The sequence below is a fragment of the Typopeltis vanoorti genome, chromosome 22 (assembly GCF_054136105.1).
Source record: "Typopeltis vanoorti isolate ZY-2024b chromosome 22, IOZ_Tvanoo_1.0, whole genome shotgun sequence".
Classification (NCBI taxonomy): Eukaryota; Metazoa; Arthropoda; class Arachnida; order Uropygi; family Thelyphonidae; genus Typopeltis; species Typopeltis vanoorti.
Genome location: NC_143570.1, coordinates 30331736 through 30351461, shown reverse-complemented (window position 1 = coordinate 30351461; position 19726 = coordinate 30331736). Strand labels below are relative to the sequence as shown.

The following is a 19726-nucleotide window of genomic DNA, read 5'->3' as shown; positions in this document are numbered from 1 at the left end:
GTTTCAGTCATTGAATTCTCATTATACAAATGTATCAAAACAACCGAGTTCAGTTCAGTGTTCCTCATCACACACACACATATATATATGTAACCAACTGGCATTTAAAACTGTCATCTTTGTCATCCAATTATAATCCTTATATAGAAATTGAAGGATTGTCAAAATTAGTGGAAAGTGGATAAAGAGAGATCATGGAAAGATATCACAAAATTTTAAAATCTGTACACACACATACGCATATTGATTTTTTGCAGAGCCTGAAGTTAATTTCTATGGCACTGAGTGTGCAGAATTAAGACTCCTGTATAGTATAGGTTTGATTCTAATTACTGAGAAGACTTCTCCTCTCCCCTCTTTTTTTTTTTTTTAAGTCAATTGCAGAATTAATGGATGTTTACCTTAGGTAAGTTGGTAATCTTCCAACTAAGCATGGTTGACTCATTGTGGATGAGTCAACTTCATCACCAATGCTGGAGTGCCTGAGGGCTCTGTTCTTTTTCTTATACATAAATAGCCTACACTCAGTCACACAAATCCTATCCACAGCTTTGCTGAGATAGTATGCTGCATTGATCCTGCTCGTTTGTCAAACCATACAGTGCTCATTCATTCCCAGTCAGGATCGTGATTACCAGTGCCTTAAACATTCATCTTCACTGGGGCAAGGGTAAGCTGTTCATCTTCACTGCTATGAAAACACAATCTTGTCTTCCTTTCTCTTGTAAAAGAAATACACAGAACAACAGATAGAATCAGATCTCTCTCTCTCTCTCTCTCTCTTCTTGGACTGACATTTATCTGTAGACTCTCTTGGCATAAACACATCATATCATAAACTTCTTCAGTCTCTAAAAAAACTAGGCATTCATTTCTACATAAGAAGTTACTTTTCATTCAACCAGCTAATAATCCAAGCCAAATTGCAAATCCTCCTCCTCCTTTCACAAAATTCTAACAGTCAACTCTGTGCTCTTTATAGTTTATATTTAAAATAAAATAATAATAATTATATGTACTGTATTTTTCATCTTATAAGATATGCTTTTTTGTACCTAAAATTTATCTGAAAAAATTGGGATGCATCCTATAAACCAATTGTGTCTTATGAACCAGTGTGTCTTATACATAAAAACACATCGGTGTATAAGACGCACTGGTTCATAAGACACAATTGTAATAGCATGTAATGGAGGGACACGAGGTTCGAGAGTGCTGGATTTGATCATACATCAGAGAACTCTGATGTATGATCTGATGTAAATCTCTGTTCTCTGATGCTAATGACACCATTAGCATCAGAGAACCTAACACTGATCAATTCAGTTACACTGGAGAAAGTGATAATATAATCTTGACCTGGGAGATTGCCTGACATGCAAAATTTTCTGTTAAGAAGGGATATATGTGGATATATAAAGCAAGTGATTTTGACAAGTTGAGCATTTTAGCAGTGTCATGGCATAAGAATTTGGAGGGGAGAGATGTTTATAGTGCATGGGAAGGTGGTCTAGGGATGTTTGAAGAAAGCAGTATCAGAATGTATACCCAGAGTCAGGATAAATCAGGATGGACTTAGATGGTATCACAATTATGAAATTCATAATTGTGATACCATTCCTTTATGACCATTGATTCCTAAAATGTGAGCCCATGTTCACATAGGGCTTCATGCCAAAGGCATTTGAATAATAAATAACAATTTCCACCAGCCCTTCTAAGAAAAACCAAGGACAAGAAAAATATCTTCCTCATAAACGTTTTTGTTAATTCTTAAATTAACAAAAATTCATGAGTGGTACTGATAAAATATAGACATTAATGTTCACGTAGGACCTTATACCAGAAACTCATAGACAAAGACCTTCAGACAAGAAATAACTTCCACCATTTATTTTAAGAGAAATTGAACACAAGAAATTTTTTTCAGCTGAAATATTATTTTAATTCTTAAATCAGAATCAAATCTTATGTGATATCAACATATGAGATCTGATGATAACATATAACTGATATCTGCGTAATTTAGTTCTTAAAGACTAGTTTGGTAAGATGAATGTATTAGCGCTGTCTGACCTTTAACACAAGAAATTTTTCTCAGCTGAAATATTATTTTAATTCTTAAATCAGAATCAAATCTTATGTGATATCAACATATGAGATCTGATGACATCATATAACTGATATCTGCGTAATTTAGTTCTTAAAGACTAATTTGGTAAGATGAATGTATTAGCGCTGTCTGACCTTTAGTCAATCCTTTCTTTGAAATAGTAATATCAGTATCAATAGCAATAACTTTGTGTACAGTTTTATTTTCTTCCTCTAATTAATAGCATATTTTATCTCACTGTTTTTCTTTCATCAGTTATTCTACTTATTTACAAGCATTGTCTTCATCAATATTGCTATGGCTTTTGTCAAACATGCTATTATATTTTGTTCTATTATTACATAATTCTACATTTTCTCATATTTTCTACTATAATATTACATACACTAGATATTATACTTTGTTCTCACATCTGAGATTGTGCACCAAAACCCTCCCTTAGAATGTTTGATTGTATCTAGAAAAGACCTATTCACTTAATAGGTAACTCTTCTTTCACTGATTCTCTCCAGTCAGGTGAGAATCAGTGAGATCATATAGATGCTATTTTTCTGCATTATCTGGCCACTCCTCCATGTTCCTCTAATTATGTGCGAATACTTACAGCTACTGGTCAACATCCATATATGGTTCAGCTCCAAACTCACTGAACCAACTTCTAAACCTCTCCCTTCAATTCTTTATGTGTGCCCTCCCTCCCTCCCTTGGAACACTCTTCCTCATATGATTTTCCCTAATGAATGCAAATCCCAACTCTTCAAAAAACATATTAAATTATTTTCTTCTTTCTAATCACTTTCCCACAGATGGCAGTGTTGTGTTATAGGTCTTGAGACTTTCTTGTGTGGAGTTGATATATAAAAAAATATTAAAAAAACGTATGCCTTCAGATTATGATTTTTTCCTGTCAATAAATAAGTTTTTAATGGTAGTCGGCAATTTAGAACCAAATCTTATAGTATGGTTATTGAAATTTGCATGCTGGAATACTTTTCACTGCTTGTGGTAATTAAGTTAATAAATAGATATAAAATATGAAGAGTAGTGCAAACACTCTGGCCTGGTTGGTTGAGTGGTTATTGATTCCGAGAAGTTTTATTAGATTGTTTTGGAAAGATGTCATTGTCTTAGAGTATTTGACTCTTTCATCCTATATAAATTCTTTGAACTTAAATCTGGTTTGATTATCAACATTTTTCTTGTGATAATGTTCGAATTTTTTTTTCTTTTTAATGCCAGATTTATTGTGGCATTTGCCACAATAAATCTGGGTTTTTAATATAAATTATTTTGCATGTGAAATGTACTGACAATTTTTTTTTATTCCTCTCTAAGTCCCAAAGAAACTATCCCTAACTTAATAGATAATTTTAGCTTCTGAAATTTATTGATAGTTATTGTCTTACTTTCAGAACAGGTTTTACATCTCTCTGTTTTACGGATGGACTAACTGCCCAAGCTGTAGTGAATTTATGTATCATGCTTGATCGAAATTCATTTATATCTTCATACCCTGAACAAGCGACTTCTGAGTTTTTGCTTTTGTGGACAGAACATATGAAAATTCAAAGCAGTGGAAAGGTTAAAAAACCAGTCTTTACCAATCTTTACAATTTGCATAAGTGGTGAAGTATTGTTCATAGTTTTCTTTCTCAAAAAATATTACATTATGGTTGATGTGCAATGGCAATTAATTTCTTTATGCTTAACAACGTTCATACTTTTAGAAATAGTTTGGCAGTGAAACTGAGCAATGATCATTCAATACAAAGGATTTTGGACAACCATATCTTCAAATGGCATTATCAGTTAAACAGTTAGCTAAGGTATAGTAGCCAGTCTGTTGTTATTGGAATGCTTCTAGATGTTGAGATAACATATTCAAAATTAAAAAAAAAAAATATATATATATATATATATATATATATATATATATATATAAAAGGAAATTAAATGACTTTATACTGAGAATGACAAATTTATTTTTAAGATACAACTAGTTTCGTTGAAATACAACTTCTTCAGGTATCATGGGCAAAGAATAAAATAAAAAATAACAGACACATGAAAAAATATATTAACAGATCTAGTATAAAACAAATACATTTAAAAAAAAAGAATGTGTGTCAGAGTTCCAACTGAAGTTGACTATGTGCGTGAGCTGGTATTAGTGCGCAAGTATTGGACAGTGGCAATGTGCGCATCAGAAATATTAAAGCTAAGGCTGTTATTAATATGAGATGAATCAAGCGATATTTCTTTAGATTCAATTATCCTTCTTTCCAGTTCATCATAGCACACATGGATATTAGAGGTTTTTTGCCAGTCAACGATGTGTTGGCGGCCATCATCTGCATTGATGGAGAAGAGAACGTGGCTAGAGAGAGCGCTGGCTCTGGTTCTATTTTAAGAAATGTCTCTTTGATGTTCTTCCATGCGTAAAAGGATGGACTTAGCAGTTTGGCCGTAATATGGTTTGCCACAATCACACAAAATCTTATAGACTCCTGGATACTGAGTAGGAAGATGTTTCATTTTAGGTCTGCTTAGTATGGAGCGAAGTTTAGGGAACGTAGTGAAGCAAGTTCTAATGTTGAATTTCTGAAGCATTAGTTCTCTTCTCCATCAATGCAGATGATGGCCGCCAACACATCATTGACTGGCAAAAAACCTCTAATATCCATGTGTTCTATGATGAACTGGAAAGAAGAATAATTGAATCTAAAGAAATATCGCTTGATTCATCTCATATTAATAACAGCCTTAGCTTTAATATTTCTGATGCGCACGTTGCCACTGTCCAATACTGGCTCACTAATACCAGCTCACGCACGTAGTCAACTTCAGCTGGAACTCTGGCACACATTCTTTTTTTAAACGTATTTGTTTTATACTAGATCTGTTAATATATTTTTTCATGTGTCTGTTATTTTTTATTTTATTCTTTGCCCATGATACCTGAAGAAGTTGTATTTCAACGAAACTAGTTGTATCTTAAAAATAAATTTGTCATTCTCGGTATACAGTCATTTAATTTCCTTTTATATACAGTTCTACCGAATAAATAATGAACATTAATATATATATATATTTTTTTTTTTTTTTTTTTTTTTTTTTTGTCAACTCTCAGTCTGAATTATTGGAGCAATCACATCAACAGCAGATGTGACATGTACTGAACTTTTGAAATGGAGCCTTACCTGTAAAAGGATTATGCAGCTGACCAATGTTACAAACTTTATAAATTTCCTTATATCAATAGATTTAAGTAGTTTCTCTGTCATCATCATCAAATTCCTGCCATCTACCCTCAAGGGGTGTACAGGATATGATAGTACTACATGAAAAATTTGCATCATTACTAACTTCCTATCTGCAATTTTCCTCCAAATCAGCCTGTTTCTCGTCAAGACTCCAACATTATCAGATCTTATATTTCTATCGTCTAAGGCACTTTGTACCGTATCAATCTACCTATATCTTGGTCTTCCTCTGGGTCGTTTTCCTGCCAACCTGGCAGAGAACACTTGTTGGGCTAATCTTTCCTCGCCCATTCTATTCAAGTGACGATGCCACCTGAGATTAGCTCTGCTAATGCATTCCTGGATGCTGACAATGTCAAGTTCTTTCCTAATATCCTTGTTTTTAATATGATATTGCCATTGATGCCATCTGTTCATGCCTCTAATCTTTCTCAGGACTCTCATATCTGTGGTCTCTAGTCTTTGGTCAAGTGTTTTACTTCTGACCCAGCTCTCAGATCCATAAGTTAAAACTGGTTTGAACATTGTCTTGTATATAGCTAATTTAGTGTTCCGACTAATTTCTCTCTTATTCCATATGAATTTATTCATTTGACTTCCTACTATACCAGCTTTATTGATTTTGTTGTTCATTTTCATATTTAATTTACCATCTTCACTAAAAATCGTGGCTAGGTAGGTGAAATGTTTTACTTTTTTCCACAGGTTCTCCGTTCACAATGCAATTGTGACATTTTCAATGATCTGTCTATTTTCATTGTCTTTGTCTTTTTATTGCTGACCTTCATGCCATATTTGTTACAACAGTTATTCAATTTAGTCAAGGAATCTTGCAGACTCGTAGTGGATTTATTGATAAGTATAACATCGTCCGCATAAAGTAAAGAGCTGACATTAACATCTCCAATTCTGATATCATGTTTAATACCACTTTCCTTCATCATGTGATCCATATAGATAATGAATAACAGAGGGGATAATGTACATCCTTTTCTGACACCAGATTTAACATTAAACCATCTTCCTGTAATTCCTTCAATTCTAACTGCTGACTTACAACTCAAATAAAGACTAAGTATTGCTTGATATAATGCCCCATTGACACCATATAACCGTAGCGTATTGAATAGTTTCTCTCTTGGCACCTTATCATATGCCTTTTCCAGATCTACAAAACTTAAATACAGATCTTTGTTATATTCCAATGATTTCTCAACTGTCTGTCGTAAAGTGTAATCCTGACAGCCTCTATTTGACCTGAATCCAGCTTGTTCTTCACCAAGCTTCTCTTCCACAATTCTTCTCAACCGTTTCGCAAGTATACTTGCATATATCTTACCAGGAACACTCAGTAATGAAATGCCTCTGTAATTCTCACATTCAGTTTTATTTTCCTCTTTATATATGGGTACTATGAGAGCTCTACTCCAATCATCGAGAATTTGTCCCTCTGTCCGGGCTTTCTGAACTATGCAGTGCAGCCACTGTAAGACTTTTATACCACCATACTTCAGCATTTCTGGTCAAATATCATCTACTCCTGCTGCCTTTTCACATTTCAAGCCTTTGATGGCTTTTTCTACTTCAATAGTTTCTCTGTTTTCCTTTTTATTCTGTTGGTTGGGTTGTTGTTAACACGTTGGTATGTACTATTGTCCGAGACTAGGAGATTCATTTTTTCTAATAAGTGGTTCGGTTTAGAATAACAGTGGCACTTCCTTTATTGGCTCTAGTTATTACGATGTTCGGATTTGATTTTAATGATTTCACCACCGTTAATTCGTGTTTTGTTAAGTTACTTGTTATTGTTTTCTTATGATTTATATTTAAAATGTTGGTGGTTTCTAAACGTATTTTGTCTGCTATGTTATTTGGGATGAACCTTAAGCCTCTTTCAATATTACAAATAAAATCCAGTTTGTTCATCAATCGTGGTGCTACGACAAAACTTAGACCTTTGCTAAGTAGTGAGAGTTCATCTTTGTTTAAGGCGTGGTTGGATAGGTTTACTATGTTGCTGTTACCAGTTGGCAATTGGTGGCTCCTCTTGCTTCTTGCTTCTGGTTGGTTACTAATGTTCGCTGTGGAGAAATTCGAATATGTCCGTTGGTTTTGTCAATCTTTTAGTCTATGAAATTTGGATATGAGATTTTCTTTCTTAGTTTGAAGGATATGGTTCGCCGTGTTGGTGAACCATATCCTTCAAACTTTGTACCTGGTTTTGAGTAGTGGCCAAGTTTTTTCTCGTAGCTTGGATCTGTGCTCTGAGTAACGCTTTCTCCATGCGGTGTTATATTCATTGCGCCTTTGTGTACCAGAAGCCAACACATACTGGCTTCCGGTACACAAACAATATATACACATAAATTCCTACCACCACCCAACAGAAAAACTAGTGTCATTAATACTCTAAAAAAAAGAACAGGGGTTTGAAGATCTGCTACAGTGAACAAGCCCTGAAAGACGAACTTAAAGTTATCAGCAGTACTTTTCTAAAAAATGGTTACAGCCAAAACACTATTAACAAAATTCTCTACAAAACCACAATAAAAAACAAAGACAAACCAGACTACAGTAAAACTATAACCATTCCCTACATTAAAGGAATATCAGACAAGATAAACAGAGTACTACAAAAGTACAACCTCAAAGCCACCGTTAAACCTCCTGCAAAACTAAAAAGGTTACTCAACTCATCCAAAGACCCACTCCCTCCGCTGGCCCACCCTGGAGTATACCGTATTTATTGCACCTGTAATATACCATATATAGGGGAAACAGGACGCACAATTCCTATCAGACAAAAGGAACATAAACGACACATTAAATATAATAACTATGGTGAAGCTGGCCTTTTGGATCATGCCCTGAACACTTTACATAGAATTGACTGGAAAAGCATCAGTTGTTTACATCACACCAAAACATGGTATGAACGCAAATTTAAGGAAGCCTGTGAGATTCTTATCAACCACCCCAATCTGAACAATAATGATGGTCTAAAAATCCCAAGCATATGGAAGGCACATATTCAACCTTTCTCTCTAAGAGTTAACTATAAACAGGACTGTAGGTAATCCAGAATCCTAAATCTAAAATAACAATTGTAATTGCTAAAAATAGGACATCATTGTTACTGAAAGAAGACTATCTATAAGAAATAATGTTTTTCTCATGTTATCTTAAATAGAATTTAGCTTTGATGTAGTTTAATAATTAATTTGTAAATTTTTTTTTACTAGAGGTCATGCCAGTAGAATAACCAGTGATCAAATTATTGTTTCTCTAGCTTGCTGAGTGTAATGTAACTCAGCTTGTCCTTGTATGTTTGTATATACTCCAGATGATGATCTTAATATGAAGATCGAAATGTCAGGAAATTAAAAGAGTTATTTATAACACGGTTGTAAAGTCCATAATTTCTAAAATGAATGGCCAAAGAAGTTTCAAACACAAAAGTCAACAGGGAAGGTTCCTGCCATTGTCTTTTGGGATATGGATGGTGTAATCCTTACCAAGTACATCAGAAAAGGTGAAACTGTTACAGCAGCAGTTTATTCAACAGCTTTGAAAGAATTAAAGAAGGAGATATGGAAGGAAAAACACCTTGGGAAACAGAGCAGACGTGCGTTACTTTTGCAGGACGATGCACCTGCTCGCACTGCTTATGAAACCCAACAGACAATACACAATCTGGGCTTTCGATGTCTGCCTCACCCACCCTATTCTTCAGACCAGACATCATCTGACCATTTCCTATTCCCAAATTTAAAGAAATACTTGAAAGAAACAAAATTTACCACAGATGAAGCCAAATCTGCAGCTGAGGACTGGTTTGTGCAAAAAGGGAAAGACTCTTTTTCTCAGAAGATTGCAAATGATGTACCAGCACTGTAACAAGTGTATAGCTCTTCATGGGGAATATATAGAATAATGTGTAAGTTATATGATTCTACCTGAATTCCTTCATGGTGATTATCACAACTTTTCAGGACATTCTTGTATATTTGTTAGAAAACATTTTTTTCTACTGTTTTAAAAACAACAGGATGCCTTCCTTATCCCATGAACTTTTTTATTTCTATAGATATTTTTTTCCGAAATTTTTCATGCTATTCCTCTAAGTAGACATCAATGCTTATAGTCCATTTGCTTATTTTATTAGCCAAAAATGAACCAAGATTATTTTTCATGATCTTTTCATGAAAAAACTATATGAGTCTATCCCACTCTAATTTACAAATGTAAATTCTATAGCCATGACCAGAGCAAATGAAATGATAATAATAATGTACACCAGAATTAATTGGAAATTTTAATCAGTAAAATGTAACATTATTTTTGCACTATCATTTATGGTAAACTGTTCATCTGTGGAGGTTCAGATTTCAATTTGCATATTAGATATGTGTAGATTTTCTAGCAGTAGGTCTTGATATGCCAGAGATTAGTGTAATTATTCTTGAATAGATTCTGATTGCAATATTTCAGTAAGGGTGCTCCTTTAGAAAAGAAGTCTAAACAATGGATAAATGGATTATAAGCATTCTTGTTTATTTATTTTCTTTGTATTTTTGAAAATGGATTTACAGCATGAAATATATGCATATTAAGAAAATAATTATACACTTATACCCTTTCAACATTTTGAATAACTACCATTAAATCAAAATTAATGAATATTTTTAGAATCCAGTGTCAGTAATGGCTCTGAACAGTGGGCTATCGGGATCTCCAGAATTGTGGTGTTACCGACTTCTTATAAGTCTTCTAGATAGACCAGAGATTAGTGCAATTATTCTTGATGAGATTTTGATTGAAATATTTCGGTAAGTATGAAAAAAAAAATTATAATAATAGTGCAACATTAAATATTTTTGTGGAATCAGTGAATGACCAACTTATACATAAGAATCACTTTTCCTTTCATAGAGATATTTATAGAGATATTTTTAAAAATAAACCACCAGACATCTCCATAAAAAAAATGGATGCTTTTGGTATCCCCTGAAAGTAAATTAAACGTTCCTACTGATCCTGACACATCAGATGTATTGTTAAGACCCAATCAGAACCCTACCTTAAGGAATTTCACTGTTGTATGCAAGGATAGAACTGGAAGTGGTCCTTCTCATGGAGGAGTAGCTATACTTGTGGGCAGTCATACTCCTTTCCATCATGTCCAGCATAATACTGCTCTGGAAGCAGTAATGAATTGTTTATCCATAGGATTTCTTATTATAGTATGTTCAATTTAGTTACCATCAAGTGCTGAATTGATTGAAATTAATCTTGATAACTTTATCTTGCAACTGCCTGAACCCACACTTCTTATGGTGACTTTAATGGAGACAACACTCTGTGGAGTAGTACTAACATAAATGGACAAGGTTGTGTCATCGAACAAATCCTCGATAATAACAATCTCTCTGTTTTTAATAATAGAATCAGTACTTTCTTCCATATAAATACCAGCTCATATTCTGCAATTGATTTTACAATGTGGTCTCCTGCCAATTTTCTACTGCTGACATGGGATGTTGAAGACAACATCTACAGTAGTGATCATTTTCCTGTTATTTTCACGTCTTTACATGAAACATGTTCTCCTACATGGATACCCATATGGAAAATGGACCAGGCTGACTGAATTACTTTTTCCCATTTTTCAAAATTTAATTCTGATACAGTCAGTCAAACACCCATCAACATAACAGTAAAGTATGTAACAGACTATTATCCAGGCATCAACAGACTCAGTTCCAAAAATGTCATCTCAATTTCCATTCTAGCGAAAGCCTTGGTGAAACTCAGAATTCCGAGTAGCCAAAAAAAGATCAACATAGAGCATGCTGTATATTTTGCAGATATACCACCACATCAAACTTAATAGTTTTAAGTGTTCTCAAGCTGAAGCATGTTACATGAGACACCAGAGTCAATAAGAATTTTGGAACAATTTACAATTAATCGAACAACCAGTGCAAAAATTGTATTCGATGAAATCTGGAATATGAAAGTTACATAAAGAATACACTGTTTGTCTACCTTAGACCATAATGGATGTGTTGTTGACCCCCAAAGCTATTGCAGACACTTTGAGAAAGAGAATTTTACCAGAATCTCAGTAACAGCTTCATATCATCCTGAATTTTTAATATTGAAAGAGCAACAAGAGAAACAATAGCTATACATTTGGCTATTATATTAATCAGGAACTGAAAAGAGCTCTTTTACTGTCTCACCCTAGTGCATTAGGTCCTGATGACATCCATTATGAAATGATAAAACATCTACCATTATCTTCTCTGAATATTCTTCTCTTAATATCCAACAAATGGATGAAAGAAGAAAATGGAAGAATAAGAACAACAACAAAGCCCAAGTCAGATATAAAGAGATCAATACACTAGCAGAAATTCTGGCTAAAAAGGCAAAGGAAGACTGACTCAATCAGGTCTGCAAGGAAATAGAGGACAATGATACAGCAAAGCATATGAGAAAGGTCTATGAAGGCTTGAACTTTATTTCAGGGAAGAAGTGAAGGATGAAAGAGGTAAGATTTTGTTGGAAAAAAATGAAAAAAAAATTATAAGGTGGAAGAAGTATGTAACAGGACTTTATGGAGATGAAGATAATTTGAAATGTGATCAGATAGAAAATGATGATACCCCAGAAATTAAGGAATGAGAAAGCCAAGCAGCCATTAAAAGAATAAAGGATAGGAAAGTTCCGGGAGTGGATGATATTCAAGGAACTGCTGAAGGAATTGGGAAAGGAAGGAATAAAACTTCTATCCATCATCTTTAATAGAAGTTTGGAGGAGGATAGAATACCTAAAGACTTCGTAAGATCTATTTTTATTCCTATTCCCAAGACTACAGGAATGATGGATTGAAATAAGCATAGAACTGTCAGCTTGGTTAGCCACGTTGCAAAAGTCTTAATCAGCATAATATATAGAAGAATGGAACAGATGATAGAGAGAGAGAATTAAATGAAGCAAAGTTTGGTTTCAGGAAAACCAGGGAAGAGCTATTATAACTACAGATATTGGGAGAAAGAACGATTGAGTGCAATAAAGATTTATATCTATCTTTGTGGATTACGAAAAAGCTTTCAATAATGTTAATCACTCTGTTTTATTTGATATTTTGCATAAAATAGGAATAGATGAAAAAATTATCAGACTGTTGTTCAGAATATATAAAACTCAAAACGCCAATGTTATTGAAGGAAAGGATACTGAATGGATCCCCATAAGAAAGGATGTGGGAGTCCCCACTCCTTTTTAATGTCTGTACTGAATGGATGATGAGGGAGGCCTTGGAAAATCTGAAGGATGGAATAAAGATAAATGGACATCTGATAAATAATATACGATGTGCAGATGATATTGTACTTATGAACAAAACAGAGAAAGGTTTGCAAAGAATTTTTAATAGACTGAACAGGGTTGGAAATGAGAGATATAAAATTAAAAGAAACATTCAGAAGACAAAAGTGATGAAGATTTCAAGGAAAGGAAATGATGGGATGGAAATCACTTTGAATGGACAAAGAATAGAGAATGTAAAATGTTTTGAATACCTTGGGAGTTGGATAACAGATGACAAAGATCAAATTATGAAATTAAGAACAGAATTAAAAAAGCAAAAGTAGCATTTTTCCAAATATATCACATATTAAGAAACAGAAATCTGAACAAACAGTTAAAAGTAAGAATCCTCAAGACAATGATCTGGAATGTGGAGACATATGGAGGTGAGTCCTGTATGATCAATAAGGAGATGAGTGACCGATTGAATGCATTCAAAATGTGGTGCTTGAGAAAAATGGATCATACCAGCTGGACTGAAAGAGTGAGCTTTGAATTCTTAAAAGAATTCAAGGTGAAAAGAGACTATATGGCTAGTATCCAAAGAAGAAAAGTAGCATTTGCAGGACATTTGATGAGGAGTTCTTCTGGAGAGCTCCCCAGAATAGTATTGCAGGGGATGGTGGAGGGAAGGAGAAGAAGAGGAAGATCTCGACTGCAATGGAAAGACAACATCAAAGACTGGACGGGCAAGCGTCTTACAGAAGCAAGAGATAAAGAGTCATGGAAGCGGACTGTTCATCAGCTGCAACCCTCTTAAAAGAGGAGACCACAGGATTAGATTAGAATATCCAACAGAATACTTGCAGAGTAAGAATTTCCAGATTCTTCACATAAATCAGTTGTCATTGCTATCCCCAAACCAGGAAACAAACAATTCATCACAAGCAAATAATTACCAACATATTGCTCTAAGATATTGTAGAAAATGATTGACACCAGATTTCTCTGCTATTTAGAAAATAATGATCTTCTCTCATTATTTTATCATCTCAATATGCAATGTGGCTTTTGTAGATATCGTTAAACTTTGAACAATTTGTTCTATTTAGAAACTTGTATATGAGGCATATTCCGGAAGCAAGAACATCTGGTTTCAGTGTCCTTTGACATGGAAAAAGATTATGACATAGCCTGGAGATATGGCATATTAAAAGACTAGTATAACCTAGGTCTATAAGGACACATTCCTTAGTTTTCAAAACCTTTCTGTCCAGACAAACTTTTCAAGTCAGAGTGGAAAGTACATATCTTGGCCATATCATCAATAACGGGATGTTCCCCGAGGCCTTGTCTTAAGTGTTACACTTTTTGCTATCAAAGTTAATTCAGTCACTGAACGGTTTCCTCCCACTGTAAGCAGTGCTCTATACATTGGTGACTTCACAATTTACTGTCACACTCGGCTAACATGAGGGTAATCAATAGACAACTTCAGGAAGCAATCGATCATGTCTCTCTATGGGTTCTTCGTAATGGGTTCAGGTTTTTAGCAGAAAAAAGTGTCTATGTACACTTCTGTCGAAAACACGCTCTTAACCCAGATTCTGAATTGAGAATGGGACAAACCTTTATTCCAGTAGCAACCAAAGCCAAGTTCTTGGGACTCATCTTTGACAGAAAATTCACATTCCTTGCACACATTTGCCAACTAAGAGAAAACTGCAAGAGAGTATTGCATCTCCTTTGCTCTCTATTGTCTACTGAATGATTGATCTGATCATTCAGTAGAGAATGATTGATTTGAGGTGCAGATCAGTCTTTATTGCTTTGGCTTTATTGTGTACTTATACATTCTAAGCTGGATCATGGGTCTCAATGGTTCTTCAAGGCAGAATAACCTTCAATGATTATGAGACGTATGAAACTGATATACCCTTATGGTGGATCCCATCCACCATCAGGGTATATCAGTAGCTACTGGTGTTATTCACACATCGCCCACTCAATGTCTTGTTGAAGCAGATGAATTGGCTCTATCACTTAGACAGAAAGAGTTGTCTCTTAATTATGTCCTAAAAATAAAGTCTTTTCCAGAGCATCCTATGTGTACTAGTCTGTTTTCTCTGTGTTGGGTATTGAGCTTCCCAATACCCAACACAGAGAGGTTGCCCAATGTCCTTTTGGTATGCATTTTAAAGAGGCCATGCATTCTGTTGGCATCAATGTTGACAACATTGCATACACCAGACAAATATAAATTAATATTTATTTAACTTATTACTTATTTGATGATATTTTGCTGATCCCATTGCTGTCCCATCCATTTGTTTGTATATCTTCCCTTTCCATGCAAAATAACTTGCCTGTACTGTAAATTTAAATAATTCAAATATATCTGAGGAGAAGCGTGACTTCAATAAATCCAGGGTTTTTGGAATCAGCAGCAGCTTTAAAACATTCTTTAAACATCAGAAAGTATGGCTGTATCAATTTACTCTGGAAAACAGTAATTTTAAGATCAAATGAGTACTTTTTTTCTCCCTTTATCTAACAATAGATGGTGTTAATTTGGACTTAAGTTTCTTGTGTTGTCTGTTATTGTTAAGTTGCCAGCATCATCTCTCCATGTCATGGTAGACAGTTTCCTCTCCTCAGATACCTCTCTTCTTCTTTCACATAAATGATCTTTCGCTGACTTCAAACCCTATTCACAGCTTTGCTGATGACAGTACACTCCATTACTCTTCCTTGTTTGACAAGCTCTTATTACTCGAGTTTCAAAAGCCTCAAGGTCTTTCATAACCATTTCCTAAGCTCTGATATCTTTGCTATTTTTTAATCTCTGAGGATAACTTTGTGAACTTATCTGCAACCAAAACACAGTTCTAAATAAGTAATAACTGACTTACACTATCCAGCCTCCAAGAAATCCTATGTATTTCTCTACTTAAGACACTTCTGCTCAGCTATGGAACATTGCTCACCCATTTGGAGTGGTGTGCCTGTTACCTCTCTAAGATTGCACTCTAAGATGCTAATCCAGAAGAACTCAATCTGAGTAATCAGTGGTCCCTTTTTAGATATTCAGTTTCTTTCCAGTATCTCTTTTATAGGTATACTTCAATGGACAATGTTCTGTAGAACTGACCACCATCATTTCCCTATTTCTCCCCAGACTATAATAAGAACAGCTCTATTTAGCATCCATTTACTGTCCAGCTCCAAACTTGCTGAACTAACTTCTCTTTCATTCCATCTACTTCTGTTCATTTGATTATTAACCCTCACTCTATCTTTCTCAGAGACTATTAGCTCTTCAAGAACCACATCAACAAATTGCTTCTTTCTTCTCATCCTCTTATCCACATGTTTAACTAATGTCTATTCAGAAGGGCCTGACCCACAAATGAAGGGTCTTGCATACTTTCATGTGTGGCTCTGATATATAAAGTAAGAAATAAAATGACTCTAGGTAAAGGATGTTCCATATAAAAGGAAATGTGTTTCTATGTCAGTCAGTAAATCAGACCAACCTTTAGATGTACTGTCTTTTTACAAGTACTTTGTCTTTTATATATTGTTTAGTTTGCATTCTAATTTTTTTCTATTATTTTTTACTTATTTGGGTTTCCTCCATGTGAATGTGAATATATGTTACACTTTCATGTTTCACTAGTTGCAGTGTTTGTTGTTAGATTTGCTTTGAAGTTTGCTATAATTTTTTGCATAACTGTATTTGTCCATAATCTTTTATGACTGTTTATGTAATGTAATTATAATAGCATTTAAATAAGAGTTGTGCTTCAAAAATATTAAACATTGTGATTGTTGCTTTGTATAATATGATAAAAGGCAGTATGTGGTCATACACTCAGCTATGAAGCAGTGAACCTAACAGAGCCAGTTTTCAGTTAGAAATAAGGTTACTGTACAACTATTCTTAAGCAAAAAAAAAAAAAAAATTAAATATTATTTCATATTATTGAAATATTATTCATTTTATGTAGGTGTTTGATAAATTTCATTTGTAGCAATCAATTCTTAAAAAGTGTAATCCGAATGGTGAAAGGAAATGTTTTTTTTTTTTTTTTTGTTAATAGGTCACTTTTTTTGGAATGTGCTGCTCATTATTCAGAAAATAATGAAAAGTATGACAAGAGAGATAATAAAAGCACTGAATTGATCAAAACTGCTAATCTCTTATTTGGAACGCTTGAGCCGAGCTATATGTGGGACTATTCTTGTAAACTTTTCTCAGTTGCATGTACTGAAGCCTTATATGAACATAATCATCTCCCTGTAGAACAGCATAGAAGAACAGATAATCCAGCTCTCTCACCTGTCCAACATGTTGGTGCTGGAAATCCAACCGTACTGGAACTGTGTGCATTAGTGGACTTTCTACTGGATATTGTATCACTGGTAGGTGTTGTGACATAAAGAAATTTGTATACCTACTAGATACTTTAGTTTGCAGATCTTCTAACAACACATCAAACTATCATAGAAACATCTCAATCTCTCTCTCTCTCTCTCTCTCTCTCTCTCTCTCTCTCTCTCGTGTGTTGTGTGTCGTGTAAAGCAGATACAGCTTAAAATGTACTTGTATTACCTATCTCAAAGTGGAAGAGAATGTTTTTTTTTAACTTTAAAAATATGCTTATTGTGTATCCATTCTTAAGCAGAAAAAAAGAAGTAAATATTGTTTAGCATTATGTAAGCATTATGTAATTATTAATTTTGTGCAGGTTTTTGATAATTTCAAAATCAAAATAGCAGCCAGAAGGTCCTAAAATTATTAATTGTTGCATATCTGTTAATTTTTTGTTGATAGCATGGTTTTGTTATTGATATGAGTTGTTTTTGTATATGTATGGGTGTGCATGTTTATATACTCCAGGGATAATTTCTAAGTTGGCTTAGGGTTAGATAATTTGAAAACTGTCAGTTCATAAAGTGTCTATGATTACACATATACGAGGTGTGCCTATTAAATAACGAGACTGGTTGCAAAAATGTGGTTTATTATTACAATTGTACAACTTAATTGTTATCCCCTTCAATACCCCCCCCTCCTCTATCTATACACCATTGCATATGGATTTTCCATCGTTGGAAGCAGTGTTGCAAGTGTTATCTGCTTCAGTAGCACTGCCATTTTATCCTTTACCTCATCCACTGAGGGAAAATGGGTGCCCTTCAATGTGGATTTCAACTTTGGAAAAAGGTAAAAGGCACATGGAGCTAAGTCCGACGAGTAAGGTGGATGGTCCAACACTGGAAAACTCCCACGTCACTGAGAATGAAAAAAGCAAGAATGAGCAAGTCAAAACTGAAGGCAATGCTGATCCTTTTTTTTTTTAATGTAATGCTTGAATGGATACAGAGGGTCAGAGAGTTAAACAGCATTATTACCTTGAGGTTCTGGCCAAGTTGAGAGAACGAGTGAGGAAGAATAGGCCCGATCTGTGGAAGAGCAGCGCTTGGATTCTCCATCAGGACAATGTTCCAGCCCACAGTGCACTGTCTGTAAAGCAGTATCTGGCTGATAAGAAGATCCCATTGTTGGACCATCTGCCTGACGTGCCGGAGTTAGCTCCATGCAACTTTTACCTTTTCCAAAGTTGAAATCTCCATTGAAGGGCACCCATTTTCTGTCAGTAGATGAAGTAAAGGAGAAAACTGCAGCACTACTGAAGCAGATAACACCTGATGACTTACAGCACTGTGGAAAATTTGTGTGCAACAGTGTATAAATAGAGAAGGGGAGTATGTTAAAGGGGGATAACAATTAAGTCGTACAATTGTAATAATAACCACATTTTTGCAATCAGTCTCGTTATTTAATAGCCACACCTCGTAAATGAGATACTTGCAGAATTCATTAATACTGTTTCTTTTTATGTAATAACACACCTTGACTGTTGCTTCTGCCACTATTGTTGAAACATTTATGGAAATCCATTTGGAATTAAGGGAAATGACAGTGCAGATGCAGCTGCTAAGTCAGCTCATATTTCTCGACATACTGTTTGTTAGTCCTTTATATTGACTACACACAGGTAATAAAATCAAAGTTAATTGTGGCAATACTCCTGGCTGGAAGCACTGACAAACAAATTGTTTAAAATTAAGTCTGCAACTAAGCACTAGCATTCTAGTCAACATAGGAACAGAAAAGAGGAAGTTGTTCTGGCTAGGCTCTGCATAGGTCACAATTATCTCACACATTCTTATTTACTGAAGGCTGTTGACCCACCTATGTGTGAGAAATGCAACACTCATATTACCATTAGTCGTATTCTAGCGAATTGTGAGTGCTTCACACAAGAGAGAAATGACATTTTTACTTATCTAGCTAAGCCTTATACACTCAACCAGTTGTTATCAGACTCAGACAGATTGAATGACGTTTTTAAATTTTTACAAAGCATTAATTTCTTCAAAGACTTTTGATTATGGTTTTGTTTATATGTAGATACCACATTGTAGATATTAAACTTTGCACAAACATTTCATTTCCTCATTTATCTTATAACTTTGTACATTTATTTTACATTATTCACTAATTTATCTCTTTGTAACTACTTATTTATTCATTTATTTACCTATCAACACCCTATGTATTGCCGTAACCTTTGTCCTGATGCAGTGTGACCTTTACTGTCCTTGCCACATAAAGCCCCAAACCAATCAATCAATCATTCTTGGAGTGTCTCAATGTATCTATTAAGTATCATATAATCTAATGGTCTCAGTATCTCAAAATCTGTTACATTTAAGGACTTTTGTTGAAATTTCTTCAACAAGAAAAAAAGTTGCACAAAGCTCAATTTGGATAATGGACTGCTGTTTCAAATATTTTTTAGCCAAAAAAAAAAGTTAGTAGAAATGTCACAAACTATGCTGAAACATTCAGCAAAGTTTGCACTTTTTATTCTTATCTTCGATTGTATATTTCATATTTGATTGTATATTTTATAACTGATCATCTGTTGAAGAACATGCTGTTCATTAACTTGTGTAAAC

General features: G+C 34.4%; 1 protein-coding gene across 5 annotated transcripts in view; it reads left to right on the top strand.

Moving 5' to 3' along the window:
- The window catches only part of LOC150094270 (protein DOP1A), a 613349-nt gene that overhangs the window by 123061 nt on the left and 470562 nt on the right, over positions 1-19726 (top strand). For all 5 annotated transcript variants that reach the window (XR_016550242.1, XM_090412136.1, XM_090412135.1 and 2 more), the window contains 2 exons: positions 10066-10205; positions 16798-17119. Coding sequence is in view for 4 of the 5 variants with exons in the window: in XM_090412136.1 (XP_090268262.1) it covers positions 10066-10205; positions 16798-17119 (462 nt within the window). In the remaining variant the exon portion in view is untranslated. The remainder of the gene's footprint in view (positions 1-10065; positions 10206-16797; positions 17120-19726) is intronic.